The sequence below is a fragment of the Macrobrachium nipponense genome, chromosome 26, assembly GCF_015104395.2.
Source record: "Macrobrachium nipponense isolate FS-2020 chromosome 26, ASM1510439v2, whole genome shotgun sequence".
Taxonomy (NCBI): Eukaryota; Metazoa; Arthropoda; class Malacostraca; order Decapoda; family Palaemonidae; genus Macrobrachium; species Macrobrachium nipponense.
This window is the reverse complement of record NC_087215.1, coordinates 31,993,192-32,009,135: the sequence shown is the minus strand read 5'-3', so window position 1 is coordinate 32,009,135 and position 15,944 is coordinate 31,993,192. Positions and strand designations below refer to the sequence as shown.

At 38.3% G+C, this 15,944-nt stretch overlaps 1 protein-coding gene across 5 annotated transcripts in view; it reads left to right on the top strand.

Annotated features, from left to right (window-relative positions):
* Window positions 1-15,944, top strand: part of LOC135200157 (VIP36-like protein) — a 139,880-nt gene that overhangs the window by 87,266 nt on the left and 36,670 nt on the right. For all 5 annotated transcript variants that reach the window (XM_064228509.1, XM_064228510.1, XM_064228507.1 and 2 more), the window contains exons 2-4: window positions 8,114-8,318; window positions 12,875-12,983; window positions 13,642-13,804. In XM_064228509.1, the coding sequence (XP_064084579.1) occupies window positions 8,158-8,318; window positions 12,875-12,983; window positions 13,642-13,804 (433 nt within the window). In that variant the 5' untranslated portion in view covers window positions 8,114-8,157. The remainder of the gene's footprint in view (window positions 1-8,113; window positions 8,319-12,874; window positions 12,984-13,641; window positions 13,805-15,944) is intronic.

Below are 15,944 nucleotides of genomic sequence, written 5' to 3'. Positions count from 1 at the left end.
TAAAGAGACTTCGAACCGTTAGTTTGCAACAAAATAGTTCAAGTGAATGCGGACAATACAACCGCTCTGGCATACATTCGGAAGCAAGGAGGTACTCACTCGTATGCCCTTTACGAACTCACGAGAGAACTTCTGTTGTGACATCCCAGAGGAACATCTCTCTCTTGACGAGGTTCGTTCAGGGAGTAAGGAACGTACGAGCGGACAGGCTGAGCAGGAGGAACCAGGTCCTTCATACCGAGTGGACCCTCCACTCAGAAGTTTGCCTCAAGCTCTGGTCTCTTTGGGGAACTCCTCATGTCGACCTCTTTGCCACCGTTCCTCTCGAGGAGACTGGAAGTCTTCTGTCAGTAGGTAGAAGATCCCAGAGCTCTAGCAGTAGACGCCTTCCTACTAGATTGGTCTCAGGTAGACGTTTACGCATTTCCCCCATTCAAGATTCTGGGGCAAGTACTCAGGAAGTTTTGTGACTTCAAAGGGGACAAGAATGACCCTGATAGCCCCCTTTTGGCCAGCTCAAGAATGGTTTCCAGAGGTACTGGAGTGGATAGTAGACTTCCCCAGATCCCTTCCACAAAGGAGGGATCTTCTCAGACAACCACACTTCGAGAGGTTTCATCAAAACCTCCCCGCTCTCGCTCTGACTGCCTTTCGACTATCGAAAGACTTGTCAGAGCGAGAGGCTTTTCTAGTAAAGCAGCAAGCTCGATCGCTAGAGCCCGGAGAACTTCCACTATCCGGGCTTATCAATCCAAGTGGGAAGTTTTTAGAAGGTGGTGTAAGTTCAAAGAAGTTGTCCTCCTCCAGTACCTCGTAGCAGAAATAGCTGATTTTCTGTTATTTCTGAGGGAAGAGTCGCAGCTCTCCGTAGCCACGATAAAGGGCTATAGGAGTATGGCTATCGGCCGTCTTTAGGAATAGAGGCCTAGATTTGGGAAACAATAAGGATCTGCATGATCTGATTAGGTCATTTGAGACCAAGAAGTCTAGAATGACTTCTCCCCCTAACTGGAATCTAGACGTAGTACTGAAAGTTCTTGGCTTCAGAGAGATTTGAACCCCATACTTTGGCCTCGTTTCGTATATAACAAGAAAATGTTTATTCCTTTTGTCACTGGCGCGACGGCAAAAAGGGTTAGTGAACTGCACGCCCTTAGTGACAAAGTCGGGTTCAATGTAGATTCAGCCATCTGTTCCTTCAAGAATTATTCTTGGCGAAGAATGAAAATCCTTCGAACCCCTGGCCGAGAAAACTTCGAAATAAAAGGATATCGGGTCTCGTCGGCAGGGAACCGGAGAGGTCTCTTTGCCCGGTAAGGGCATTAAAGTTTTACTTAAAGAAAAAGGAACAGTTGGGAGGTTCTAGACAAGGCCTGTGGTGCTCAGTGAAGGATCCATCAAGACCTATGTCTAAGAATGCATTAGCCTTTTTTGTCAGGAACGTAATTATGGACGCTCATAAGGCTTGCACGGACGATTCTTTAAAAAAAACTTCTGAGAGTAAGAGCTCATGAAGTGAGAGCATTGGCGACGTCTCTCTCTTTTCAGAGAAATATGTCGCTGAAGAATATCTTGGAAGCGACTAATTGGAGATGTATTCTGTGTTTGCGGACTCACTATTTGAAGGACGTCGCGTGACCTATGAAAATGTTTTTCATTAGGTCCTTTTGTGTCTGCGGGCACAATCCTGGCCGTACAGGAGCTTACAACAATCCTTAAAATTTTTTTTTTACTAAAGTCTAATAGATATGTTCTAGACTTTCTGTGAACAAGTGCAGTTGCCGCACAAGCGGCCAGTCACTTCAGTTTAGTAAGGAACTCTTGTGATATCTTATATTAGATAAAATTTTTTTTTGAAATTATTGTGCTTGTGCATTGTGGTTTGAGTTACGGTTGTTGCGAAGAGTTGGGGATAACTCTGAGCAATTTTTAATACTAACATGGTGGTTTAGGATAGGTGGTCGGATTGGTTTTGTAGCTCCTTAATAAGGTGTGTTGTCATGTAAGTGGATCAGCACCCATGGACAAAGTCCTTTCAGGCTCTGCCGAGTAAGTGGATAAGACCCCTTCGGCAGACCCACAAGAATTCTTGGCCATAGATCACATATCTCGCTAAAGTTTCTTGAGGTGATGCAGACTACGGGGAAAACACCCACGAAGTCTACCACCTATCAGGTAGAACCAAGGTTTTTATTTTATACCTACAACAGATGTTGTTTACCTGTCTATTCTAGTAGTAGCTGTCTCTTACCCTCCACCGAAGGGTGCTAATCAGCTATGTATATATCTGACAGGTAAGTTGATTGTATGAAAATGATATTGTTATAATACAATAAAGTTTCATACATACTTACCTGGCAGATATATACGATTAGGGCCCACCCAGCCTCCCCGCAAGGAGACAGGTGGAAGAGAAAAATATATGAGTAGAAAATGGGAATTGGTTCCTAGTCCTGCCACCCAGGGGCAGGCCCGGTAGATCACCTGACCTACCTGTAGCGAGTGTGGCCGCGAAATTTGAATTCTGTCGGGGACGACGGAGTCTTAGCTATGTATATATCTGCCAGGTAAGTATGTATGAAACTTTATTGTATTATAACAATATCATTTTAACTAAATAACGAGTAAAGTAAAACAGTTTAGGGAATAAAACTTTGCAGTTTCGTAGTCTGTCGTCGTCTGCTGTTTGTAATTGTGTTTATGGCGCGCGCGCTTAGAAACCAGGAACAGCAACGGGTTTAAAAGTGCAATGTGGAGTGAACTGAGACCAAAATGTGTATAATAACAATCAAATAAGCACTGTGGAGTTTCAGTTGTGATGGCAGTAAGGATAAAACCGCCCGATTACAAGGTAAGAATGAAATTCAGTTCAACCATAACCCCGGGAATAACAAGTTTCATACTTTCACTATATAGGCAACAAAATGTTGTTTTATTGTGCTGATTACAACTGCAATCTTGAGTAAGATCAATAAACGTTACATACATACGCTAACATTGTTCAAATGAGTGCTGGGAAGGCTGGGGAAAGATGGTGGCCGTCACTGATGAGAACCGTCCATGAAAAACGTAGCCGCCATATTGGATTTAAAAACTGCCTTGAAAACATATTTTACGAAGAGCTCACATGCTTATTTTAGTTCGTATGGGGCTTTCATATATCACAATATGTTGACGAAACTTCAGTCTTTTAAATGGTATGCTTAGAGTTGCAATTGTATTCATGTTTCACCAATTAAATATCGAGTGAATAAGACCCGTCTACCGTGATGAGGGTTGGCCTGTTGTGATGTTTCCCCCTAGTCTTTACCTATTTGCTCATTTCAGCCTTTTTCGTGAAGGTTTCCTGACCTGCAGCACCTGTAAATGTTCATAACATCAAAGTTAATTTAGTCAGTTACCAGTAGGAGCTTAGGTAACCTATCTATAGGTAGTCCTTGTTTCCAATGTTCAGTGGAGATATTGTGGATTAATAAAAATGTTTTTTACTGAACAATAAAGGGTGTAAGTAATGCAATACAGGTGAGATCATTGGAGAAATTTACCAAGATAATTTGAGAAGCTTTCGGTCTTTTGTTTATCCTTTTATGTTCATCCCCTTGGGGCAGACTGTAATCATGATTCCATGCAGAGCTTTTCTGTAAAATTGCCACGTTATCTTCTGGATTTATAGTAATAAGGAAATACTCTCATTTTATTGATACTTTTTGTTAACTTTATGATGCTGTACATTACTTACATTGGTGATGTGCCCCAGAGAGGACAGTGCTTAGAATGTACCATGTGATGTGTACTGTAGGCTGTATGGTAAAGGCCTTCAGTTGCTTTACTTTCTAGATTTTTCTTGTTTTCCATTCTCATAATTCTTGTCCCAGAAGGCTGCCCAAATTAACTAGATATTTCCTCCTACTTTTTATTGTATAATGCCAAATCCTTAGGTTCCCTGTATGAGAATTCAGACACATTATCCTATGTTCATATTTCATTACTGTGTTAATGATTTTCCATCAGATTTTCCCACCCTTTTTTTATCTTTTTGTGGGGGTGGGGGGAGGGGAAGTAGTAGTATGTGTGCACTATACCGTATAATGTACTGGAGTTATGTATATGAGAGTTTTTACTTAGACTCCCATTGTTTGCACTGTTTATAATCATGCTCCTTTGGCATGATGTTTGGTTGTTGTTTTATTGGGTTTATCAGTCAAGCTTTCCTTGGAAAAATTACTTCCATCTGTTTGAGGTTTTAATAGGTTTCTGTATTCCCTGTTTCCTATTTAGAAAAGTTGGCAGCTGTCCATTTTCCTAGATTTATGTTTTGTCTCCATTTCCATTCTAACGTAGAATTTTATCCATATTTTATCCACATATCTTACTTTTAGATATCTGGTATTTTGATACAAGCAGTAAGGGGTTGTGTTATAGTACTGTGTAATGTTGGGATCTGCCATTACCATTGGATGTAGAATTCTGTAGCGGATCAATATTGATTATCATTGATCTGTTAAAAGTTAAAATACAAAATATAAGGTTTAGAGAAAATATGCCTAAAACATGAGATACAATATTTCAAAAGTAGAGTGCAAAGTAATAAAAAAAAAACCCTTGAAGAGGAAGAGACTTTTGCATAATACTGTTGCCATTGTCATTAGTCTAACATAGTGTATCTTATGTAAGTTTTTGTCCTCATTGTTTATTCATATGCAAGCTCCTTCACTCATTAACTGATAGTTTCTTCATTAATGGTATGTTTGTATAAGAATTGTTTGAAAGTTGGTTTTTAATATGTACTGCATAATTTTTGCTGAAGTAAACTTTCCCAAGTTAACTCTTGAGTTATAGATTAGTATACTATTTTCATTTCCTTTTTAAATCATACAGTATTATGAAAAATTAGTTTGGATGTTAGAAATGTAAAAAGAAAAGAAAATATAGATTTATAACATAAAATTTTGTATTTTTCAATGCTTTGAAAGTTATGAACTTGAAGAACATTTCACAAGAGCAGCATCTGAAATTCATAAAGTAAACAATGCACACTGCCATTTGTTGACAAAAGTACATATACTAAACATTTCCTCTAGGCAAAGGAAATATAGAAAAAGGGAAGTCATCAAAGAACTACTTAAATTGGGAAGATACAAATAATAAGTAGGAATATTTATGAGTACGAATGAGAAATAGTAAGCAGGAATATTTAGGAGTATGGATGAGTATTCTTGCAATTGTAAGAAGAATACATAGTACTACTAAATCACAAAAATACTCGGGATAATTAGGGAAGAGGGTTAAAGGAATAGGTTTTGCTTCTTCCTCATGCAAAATTTTAACCTGTAACACTGTCTGTTCGTATATATGAGTGTTTGTAAGTAGGGTGGTGATTGTAATTTAAAATGTTCATGTATTATAATTGGAATGTCACCAGAATCTTCAATAATATTGGTCCTGTTCATAGATTTCTGTAGTTATAGTCTGTCCAGAATGACATGAAACAGAGCAGGTTTCCAACGTTGCCACTTTGCGCCAATTTCATTAATTAAATCTCACTTAAGACAAAAAAACAGTGTAGAATTGGCATACACTTTGCCACATCTCTCTCTGTCTCAGGTCAGGAAGGTTAAGTAGCTTATCACTTTGGTTCTGATACCTAAGCGTGATGGTTTAAGATGGAAGGCTCCCCACGCCAGCAATTAAGCGCTCAGACACGAGAAGTCATATTCAATGTCCACGAGTACTTCAAAAGGGAGAAAGAAAACAAACCTGTTATGCATGGTTTTGACAAGGCAGTACAATGGATGCAACTAAGCAATGCAGAAGTATGATATATCGCATTTGTAAGGAAGGAAAAGACAGCTTAGAAGAAAATGAAGCTCCCTTTTTAACGTAAAGAAAAGGAAAAGACCACCATTTGTAACCAACATTGATGGATTTGATCATTGCGTTTTATGAAGAACAGTTCTCGGTTATTACGTCAGAAAGGAAATTCCAACGCTGGATAGCATTCTACTTGAAGTGAAAGAAAATATTGGATTTAGTGGATGCAGAGAATCTTTACGTAAGATACTTCCAGAAATTGGATTTAAATACGGAAGAGTTAACGGGCAGAAATTTCTACTGGAGAGAAGTGATATTGCAAGTGCCAGGACCAAGTTCCTACGTGAAAGGAAAAATATTAGGGGTACAGGAAATAAGTCTGTTATATTTCTGGATGAAACCTGGATGAATCAGAATGATACAGTCACCAAGTGTTGGATGGATGAAAGTTTAACAGCAGCAACTGGAATAAACCCACCAAGCAGGAAAGGAGTAGAATTATCATTTTGCAAGCTGGATCTAAGCAAGGATTCGTGCCAAATGCACAGTTTGGTATTTCCGCCAGAAAAGGCCAAAGAACGACGAATGACTATCACCACCAAATGAATCCCATTGTAGTTCGAAAAATGGTTCCGAGAGCAGCTCATACCCAATATATGTACCACGACAGTCTGTTATAATTATGGACAACGCATCATACCATTCAGTGCAAAGTGACAGACCTCCTACCATGGCAAGCACAAAGGGAGCGATCCAAGACTGGTTAAGAAATAAAGGTGAAAATCCCCCATAATATCTGACGAAGTGTGAATTGCTTGAAACGGTGAAAGCAGTGAAAAATGTAAACGCTCCAAAATATGTCATTGACACAAGATAGCTTTGGAAAAAGGCCACAAGGTCATAAGGCTGCCACCTTATCACTGCCATTATAGTGCAATTGAACTCATTTGGTCGCAGGTTAAAAACTATGTAGCCAAATGGAGTACATTTAAAATGGCAGATCTAACATCTTTGCTGCAAGAGGCACTGTCATGCATGACAGCAGAAAATTGGAAAAATGCTGTTAATCATGTTGAGAACATCATTATAAAAGACAGAGAATGATATGGCTGTGAATCAGTTTGTTGATTCATTTGTTATAGAAGTAACTTCATCTGATGAAGAATAGTACAGTACACGTTAATGCTGAAAAACACTGGAAGATTATCTTGATTTAATTTAATGAAAACTTCGGTTTAATTTTGTTGTTTAGTTTTATCCTGCTGTTTTATTTTGTTGTTTAGTTTTATCCTGTGATTGTAAACAACACATATTTTTATAAACAATTTATTTTATGGGAAAAATCTTTATTGATTTCACTGCATACATTTCTTTTATCTCCTTGTTTCAATGTTAGAGGTTTCATCCTCATATGAGAATTTACTTCCTGTTAACCGAGACAATATTTTTTATACTAAATCAGTGCCTTATTTTAAAGAAAATTTCTATTAATTTTATCGTTTCATTATCCTAACATCCAAGAAATTGTTTTAATGGAGAAAAATATTATTTTATGAAATATTTGATGTTTGGCACAGTCATCAATTCTACAACAAATATGGTGAGAGAGAGAGAGAGAGAGAGAGAGAGAGAGAGAGAGAGAGAGAGAGAGAGAGAGAGAGAGAATGCCGATGACAGGCTACAGATATCTTCAAGAATCTGACAACACATTTGATAATGTTCAAATATAAACTGATTCAGTCCGAATTCAAATTATATAAAGAATAAAAGTTAAAGCTTTGAGTAATAAAGCTCGAAAACATTTAGTAGATTAAGATTCCAGTATTGTACTGAACTAGATTGATCGTAAAAAGTTGTAGAAAAACTGTGATATGTATTAAAGGAGTCTTACTTGACTCCCGTACTTTATATTGTGCTCGAACTCTTCCTAAAAAAATTTTTTTACATGAATGTTTTTAAACTAAACAAAGCAATCAACTTTGAGCTGTTTTTGAAACACAAGGTCAACTTAATCTGCAACAACCAATTCAGCTTTTGTGTGACTGGAAAAGATTCTGATTATGGGATTAAAAAGGAAATTTTACGACCGTCTTAAAGGACCCGGAATGGAAGGATGCTGGGATTAGCTTGAGTCAGATTAAAAGTCTTGAGGAAGTTTGGCATCGTCGCAAACCTACTCGATGTTTCATGACATTCTAGACAGACTATAGCGTAAGATGCTTTGGTTTATTTATGTTGCAAACAGGTTTTTAAACAGCTGAAATTTTTTATGTGTAGTGCAAAATAATGTTTCACCTTCCAGGGATTGGCACATCGATACCCTACTGGGATTTCTTAGGGACTACCATGGTTACAAGTAATTATGTACGACTTACGGGAGACATTCAAAGCCAACGTGGGGCCATTTGGAATAAGGTCCCTCTCTCAGTCCGCAATTGGGAGATGCAGATCCATTTCAAAGTCCATGGAAGAGGGAAGGACTTGTTTGGTGATGGCTTTGCCTTCTGGTAAGTACCTTTCTAGTGCCATTTCACTTCCTGGTTTCATGTAGTTAATAAGTTATCACAGCATATGCCATTGAGATTATATATAGATGAACACAGTAAATGTTCCTCACTATAATCTATACCTTTGATCAATGTCTTCATACTTTTTTTTTTTTTATTATTATATTGATTGAATATACTGAACAGCATTTTTATCCTATGGAATACAAGCCAGAGCACAAGATGGAGTCAGTCATTTGAAACTGGTAACAAGGTAAAGGGTGAGTTTGGGATGGTCCCCCCCCCCCCCCCCCTCACCTGTCATCACCATGCAGTCTTGGACTGCGAGTTGAGTAAAGATATCTTGCTGCACTCTAACTAACCATCAGGTTGAATGCTCTTTCATTTTTATTGTATCTATGTATTCTATGGTATTTGCATTTTTTATTCAACTTGGATTTGAACAAGTGGAAACTAGTATTCTATTGTCATCCCACCTCAGCCCTACCCGCAGTCCTTAAGGATAAAGAAAAAGGTCCTAAGGTGCCAACTTGTGATTGGGTGATACCTACCACCAATCAACTAAGGTATTGTGCTACTTAAAATGGGGTTAGGTTCCAAAAACCCCATCGTTTGTTGGAAAATATATATCCCGAATTTAGCCTAGCCTACACTAGAGTATTCAGTACCATGTATACATACAGGCATTCCCCAGTTAATGGCAATCTGGTGTTACATCGCTTGTCTAGCAATGACGATGACTGAATTTTCAGGGCCTATATGTGCTAATTCCTGGTTGTCGGCGCAAATAACCGGGGATCGGCTCGTTTATCTCCCAAAGTGGGGTAGTGCTATCAGTGGACCTCATGCAGTGTACTGGAGGCCCATTGCTTAAGGTTCTTTGCAGCGTGCCGTCGGCCCCTAGCTGCAACCACTTTTGTTCCTTTTACTATACCTCCGTTTATATTCTCTTTCTTCATCTTACTTTCCACCCTTCCCTAACACTTGATTCATAGTGCAACTGCAAGGTTTTCCTCCTGTCACACCTTTCAAACCTTTGACTGTCAATTTCCTACTGGCCTGATACCCAGCGCCTCTTGACACCAACTCATGCTCCAAGTGTCAGCCAGCTCCCAATCTCCTAACTTGCCTGGCATTCAGCCCCTCTGGCACCTAGCTTGCCTGGCTCTAGCTCTTGCTGTAAGCTCCCAGTAGTACTCCCTAGCTTGGAAGCAGTGTAGTGAGCTCTGTCCAGTTGGAGTTTTTCAGGAATTCTGTCTCTTCCCCTGTCTAAATGTTGTCTCCATTTTACAGTGGTCCCCCGTATTCGGGGGGGGATGATGCGTACCAGACCCCCTGCGAATAGTTGGAACCCCTATAAAAACGCTTAAAATGGCCAATTTTGTTAGTTAATACTCAAGAAAAACTACTAAACATTTTTATACCTCATTTTAGACAAAAAAGTGCATTTTATGATGAAATTGATGTAAAAAACTGGAATTTGTGGATATTTTGGTTAGAAAAATACCGCTAATAGGCCCGTTTCTTGCGAATGATGGGGAGATATGTTCCAGAGAAAAATCCACGGATGCACGAGTCCACGAATACAGGGGGTCCACTGTATATGGACTTCATTGTTGAGACTGTTGTGGAGTGGTTTTTTGCCTACTCTGATGAAGCAAAGCTATGGATGTCAGAACAACCTCTACCTCCTTAGTTTTCAGACGATATTTGCTCTTTATGCCTATTCTACTATTGACCTACTGGTCCTACTATCGACCTACTGGAAGAGTAAGCAATCATTGCATCTTACTATATTTTTTATGAAACCTTGAACAATGTTGAATTTTTCAATACCTCAAGACCATTTTTAGTGACTGACATGGCATCGTGGAAGGAAGCACAGGATGTTCTATTACTATCTCTACTTTTTCAGTAAGGAGCTAAGTTTGGAGAGCCAGTGGGTACAGTTTACCTGGAGCACTCACCACTCTCAGTGGATGGGTCATGACTATTTCAATGTAGGTGTCAGTGTTTTGTGGTTGTTTTTATTTTGGTGTTGCACCCAGGGCAAAGGCGGGCACCTATCATGCTTTGCTAGCTATCAGAGCACTTCTCTCACTGCAAAGTTTCCCTTAAGTAGGAGGCGACCCTTGTCTATACCGCCACACCACTACAAATTAAGATGAGCATCAACCAGAGGCCGTATCCATCTGTAGTAACTCTCTTAACTTATAGGAAACAATAAGCATTGTTTTCAATGCTAGCAACTTTTCTGTTTCAAATTCATTACATGGCCTAATGTTTTGGAGTAGAATATGTCAGTGATCCCACCTCCTTTCAATTTGGAATCAGCTATGTAATTACTGGTAAGTCACTTATACAAAAATGACCTTTTTACAATAAAGTTTTGTATACACTTACCCAGCAATTACATGATCAGAGCCCTCCTTCCTCCCCAGTGATGGACATTATTCATAAAACAGACAGAATGAGGTGGTTAGTGAGTCATTCCTAATGCTGTTGCTTTTCTAAGTCTCCCATCGCCTTGACAGCTTACTCTGCAGGGTCAGAGAGGTTTTTCTGGCAGTAGCGGAAGAAGTACAATCGCTGATCAGGAAAGTTCAAGGTCCCATTCAAGACCTGGATTCATTTTCTTCCTCCCCGGGCGCCTCAGGGCGTGGTTGGTTTGGTGTTTGCTTCTCACCTCAGTGGTCACGGATTCGATTCTCGGCCATTCCATTGAGGAGTGAGATATGTGTATTTCTGGTGATAGAAGTTCACTCTCGATGTGGTTCAGAAGTCACGTAAAGCCGTTGGTCCAGTTGCTGAATAACCACTGGTTCCATGCAACGTAAAAACACCATACAAACAAACAAACATTCTTTCTCCCTTAGATCTTTACGGTCTTCCTTGAGTTCCAGGAGCATCTGACATCTCTCAATTTCCTACTCGCCTGATGCCCAGCTCCTCTGGTGTCAACTTGTGCTCCAAGCGTCAGCCAGCTCCCAATTTCCTAACTTGCCCGGCACTCAGCTCCTCTGGCACGTAGCTCGTCTGGCTCTAGCTCTTTCCACAAGCTCCCAGTAGCACTCCCCAGCTTGGAAGTAGTAGAGAGAGCTCTCTGTCCAGTTGGAGTTTTTCAGGAATTCTCTCTCTTCCCCTGTCTAAATGTGTCATCTTCTGTTTTATATGGACTTCATTTTTGAGACACAGTGTTGTGGAGTGATTTTTGCCTTCTCTGATGAAGCTAAGCTAAGGATGTCAGAACAACCTCCACCTCCTCAGTTTTCAGACGCTATTTGCTCTTTACTCCTATTCTACTATCGACATACTGGAAGAGTAAGCAATCTTTGCATCTTACTAGATTTTTTATGAAAGCTTAAACAGTATCGAATTTTTCAATACCTAGAGACCATTTTTAGTGACTGACATGGCATTGTGGAAGGAAGCACAGGATGTTCTCATACTATCTCTTCTCTTTTTCAGTAAAGTGCAAAGTTTGGAGAGCCAGTGGGTACAGTGTACCTGGAGCACTCACCACTCTCAGTGGATGGGTCATGACTATTTGATTGTAGGTGTCGGTGTGTTGTTGTTGTTGTTGTTGTTGTTGCGCTCAGGGCAAAGGCGGGAACCTATCATGGTCTGTTAGCCATCGGAGCACTTCCCTCACTACAAAGTTCCCCTTAAGTAAGAGGCGACCCTTATGTATACCGCCACCCCACTACGAGTTAAGATGAGCACCAACCTGAGGTCTTATCCATCTGCAGTAGCTCTTTTAAATGATAGGAAACGATAAGTATTGTTTTAAATGCTAGCAACTTTTCTGTTTCAAATTCATTACATGACCTAATGTTTTGGAGTAGAATATGTCTGTGATCCCACCTCCTTTCAATTTGAAATCAGCTATATAATTACTGGGTAAGTCACTTATACAAAAATGACATTTTTTTAATAAAGTTTTGTATATACTTACCCATTAATTACATGATCAGAGCCCTCCCTCCTCTCCAGTGATGGACATTATGCTTAAAACAGAATAAGATGGTTTGCTAAGTCGTTCTTAATACTATTGCTGTTGGGGGCAGCATTGAATACCTACACTGAGCAATCAAAGCACTACCCATGAAATTTGAAATTAGGTTACCGTACGAGGAAAACTAATAGCAGTGAAATTACTGGGTAAGTATAAGCAAAACTTTATTTTATTATAAAAAAAATTTTTCTTTTTCTTTTACTTAAATGTAAATAGGGGACTGTTGTACTTTCTTTCCATTTTCTCAATATTTTGTTATTGTCAGTACACATTATTGCTCATGTACACTCGTCAAGGGTATCCAGTAGGTAATGAAGGTGCTCATTCTCACTGGTCAGCTGTAAAAGCAGTAGTACAAGGAATAAGGTTTGTTGCTGTGAAACATGGAAAATCAGTTTGAGCATTGTTTTTTTTATATACTGTGTCTTACATGAAAATTTGTTTAATGTGTAGCATGTCTTATTTGAAGAATTTTGATGTTCGTATATCCTGAAACATAGAATATGAGTAAGTTATTAACTATTTGATATACGTTTGTTAGGTATGTGAAGGAGCCAATGCAGACTGGTGATGTATTTGGGAGCAGAGATTTCTTCACTGGATTAGCCATTATTGCCGACACTTACAGCAATCATAATGGAGTCCACAATGTAAGTATCCTGTTTACTTATGTTTGTATATGTTGAGGTATGATTTCTATATCACATAGTTGTTTACCATTGCCAGTGCCTCAGAAATCTATTTGTCTTTAGGGTACTAGCCTTGAAGGAAACTACTGTACTATTATTATGGTCCTTATAGTTACTGGTTTTGTAGGAGTAGTACTTGATTCATTTGTTAATTGTACAAGCAAAATGTACTATTGTATGTAGTGTTATATTATTTTGAATTTTCCATTCATAAAGTTATTCATTTTACGTACAAAAATTATCATTTTTGTTCACACTTAGAAGACAGTAGCTTTTCTCTTTGTCCTAAGTTGACTGAGACATATTCATATAGTAACTGGTCTCTTGAAAGGTATTTTTTGAAGATTATCATGTTAGGACTAGTTAATCATTTTCTGTTATCAGTTAAGAAGTTGTGATATTTGTATCTTCTAGAAATATTTTATTGTTTAGAGTGCTTACCATAGAATAACTAGCGTGAAATGAAAGTGAGTGATTTGAACACAAGTATAAATCTTAGAATTAACGTATGAAAACTTGAGAATGAATTGTTTGCAATAACATATTGGTATTTCTCTAGATACTTTAAATCTGTTGCCACAAGCATGTAGATGTGAAAATCTACCTTATCACTCCACAGCACGGTCACCCATATATCTCGGCAATGGTGAACAATGGCACCTTGCACTACGACCATGACCGCGATGGCACCCACACCCAGCTTTCAGGATGTGTGGCCAAATTTAGAAATTTGGATCATGATACCTTCTTATCAATCAAATATGTGCATGATACTTTAACAGGTAAGTAGAGGGAAGAGATTTTATTTACACTTACATAAAGAATCACATAAAAGTTTAACCACAACGAAAGTTTCTGTTATATGTAAAAGTGTGCTTGGACTGTGTTTTTAGATTTACATTTCCATTTAAATTGCTTTTATTGGAAGTGTCTGCTGAACTGAAGAAAACAAGATTATTCTAAGGAAACATACTATAGTAGATTCATTTCATCCATGCATCTCATGCCTAGCGCCATTCCTTACGACGCTCCTGAGTGGCGGTTGATAAACTAATCGCGGCTGGAAATACTCGAGTCTCTCTTGAGAGTTCACGTAGGGAGGATGTAAGTTCCACCTCTCCTCTTTCAAAAGTTATAGTTTCATTACACCTCAGTTTTACCCACAGAAAAGTAGTGTCACAGTTGCATCGCTAAACAACGACAAGCCAATGATTTCAGAATTATGATATAAGAATTATGAGGAAAATTTTAATACTATTTAATAAAAAGGAATAATGAGAGGGATATCGGAGGACTGATTGTAGCAAAAGAAAAATCAATGGGATGAATAAATTTCCTCCATAAGGTATCAATATGTAAGTAACAATTTTTTTCATATAGAGATTTCCACCATAGGATATGAAAGAGTGATGGTGATGATAATAGTGATGATAATGCAGCCATTAAAATTCTTTTTTCCCCCATAAGACTTCTATCGAGGGGTCGTGGTCATGATGGTGACGTCATTGAGTGATCACGTGAGCAACACCTGACTCCACGAAGATAAGAGAGAGAGTTTAATATTCTTAATCATTTGCTTATTATTTTCATATTGTTAGCCCTGCCTATAATTATTTTGGAAGCATTGTCTTCCATGACATTTAAGTTATGAAACTGCATAAAACGCAAGATGATAAATGATGAATGCACTGGGATCTCAGGTAAGGAATGAAAGAATATATTTTATATTAAGAATTTTATGTTTGTTTCACTATAAATATTTTAGCATTAAGTTTAATTAAGTACATAATTCTTATATCATTATAATCCTTAAATCATTGGCTTGATGATGTTTAGTGATGGAATCGGGAAGCGCTCCTTTTCTGCTGGTAAAACTGAGGTGTAATGAAAGTTATAATGTTTGAAAGATGTCGGAGCATGTATGCTGCCTACGTGAGCTCTCTCAAGAGAGACTGAGAGTTTCCAGCCCTGTGAATGGCTTATCAACAGACACTCAGAAGCGTCATAAGGAATGGCACTGGGCATGAGATGCACTGGTGAAGTGAATCTGCTATAGTCTTAATTATGTATTATTTGTTGGGTGGTATCCATTGTAGTACCCTTTAAGACAATTATACTAAAGGGTTTAGCCACTTATCAGGAATTCAGTGTAGTTTTTTTAATCATTTGTCTCCTAAGCAGTCCTTTACATTTCATTTGCTTGGTTTGACCACTTCTCACCTATACTCTGTTTTTTTCCATCTGTCCATCCGCCTGTGGTGTTTGGACATGGTAACAGCGTCCCGGGCTTTAAATAATATCCTATTTCGAATATTAACAATGTAATTTGCATACAGTAAATTATTAAAACACTTTTCAGTTGCAAATGTACACCCAGATATCCTTTTATTTACCTAAAACTTAGACATAGCGTAACTATTAAAGCCCAGGACGCAGTGTTACCATGTAAAAACACCACAGGCGGATGGACAGATGGAAAAAACAGAGTATAGTTGTTCAGCTTCATTTCAATACTTAAAAACCAAAACCTTCAGGATAAAGTTATGAAAGTTGAGGCGTGCTCATTGGTCTTCTTAAACTGCCTAAAATTAATTTTAGTTTTCAGACTCATTAGTCTCATGAAACAACTGAAAATTAATGATAATTCAGATTATGGCAAATCTAATCCATTTTCAAGGAGAAGAATTTTCATTCAGATGTCCATCAATAATATGACACTGTATCCCACAACATATCTCAGGCTGTACTCATTTGGCAACTAATTTGTGCCGTATTTACTTATAGAGGTATGGATGCAGAGTTTAAAACTTCCACCTCTGGCTAAAAATGAGCATTGTTCGTTTAAGAATTAAGCAGATTCCCAATGAAAATCATGTAACTATACATTACTTTTTAAGTAAAGATATTAAAAAGTATTAAATT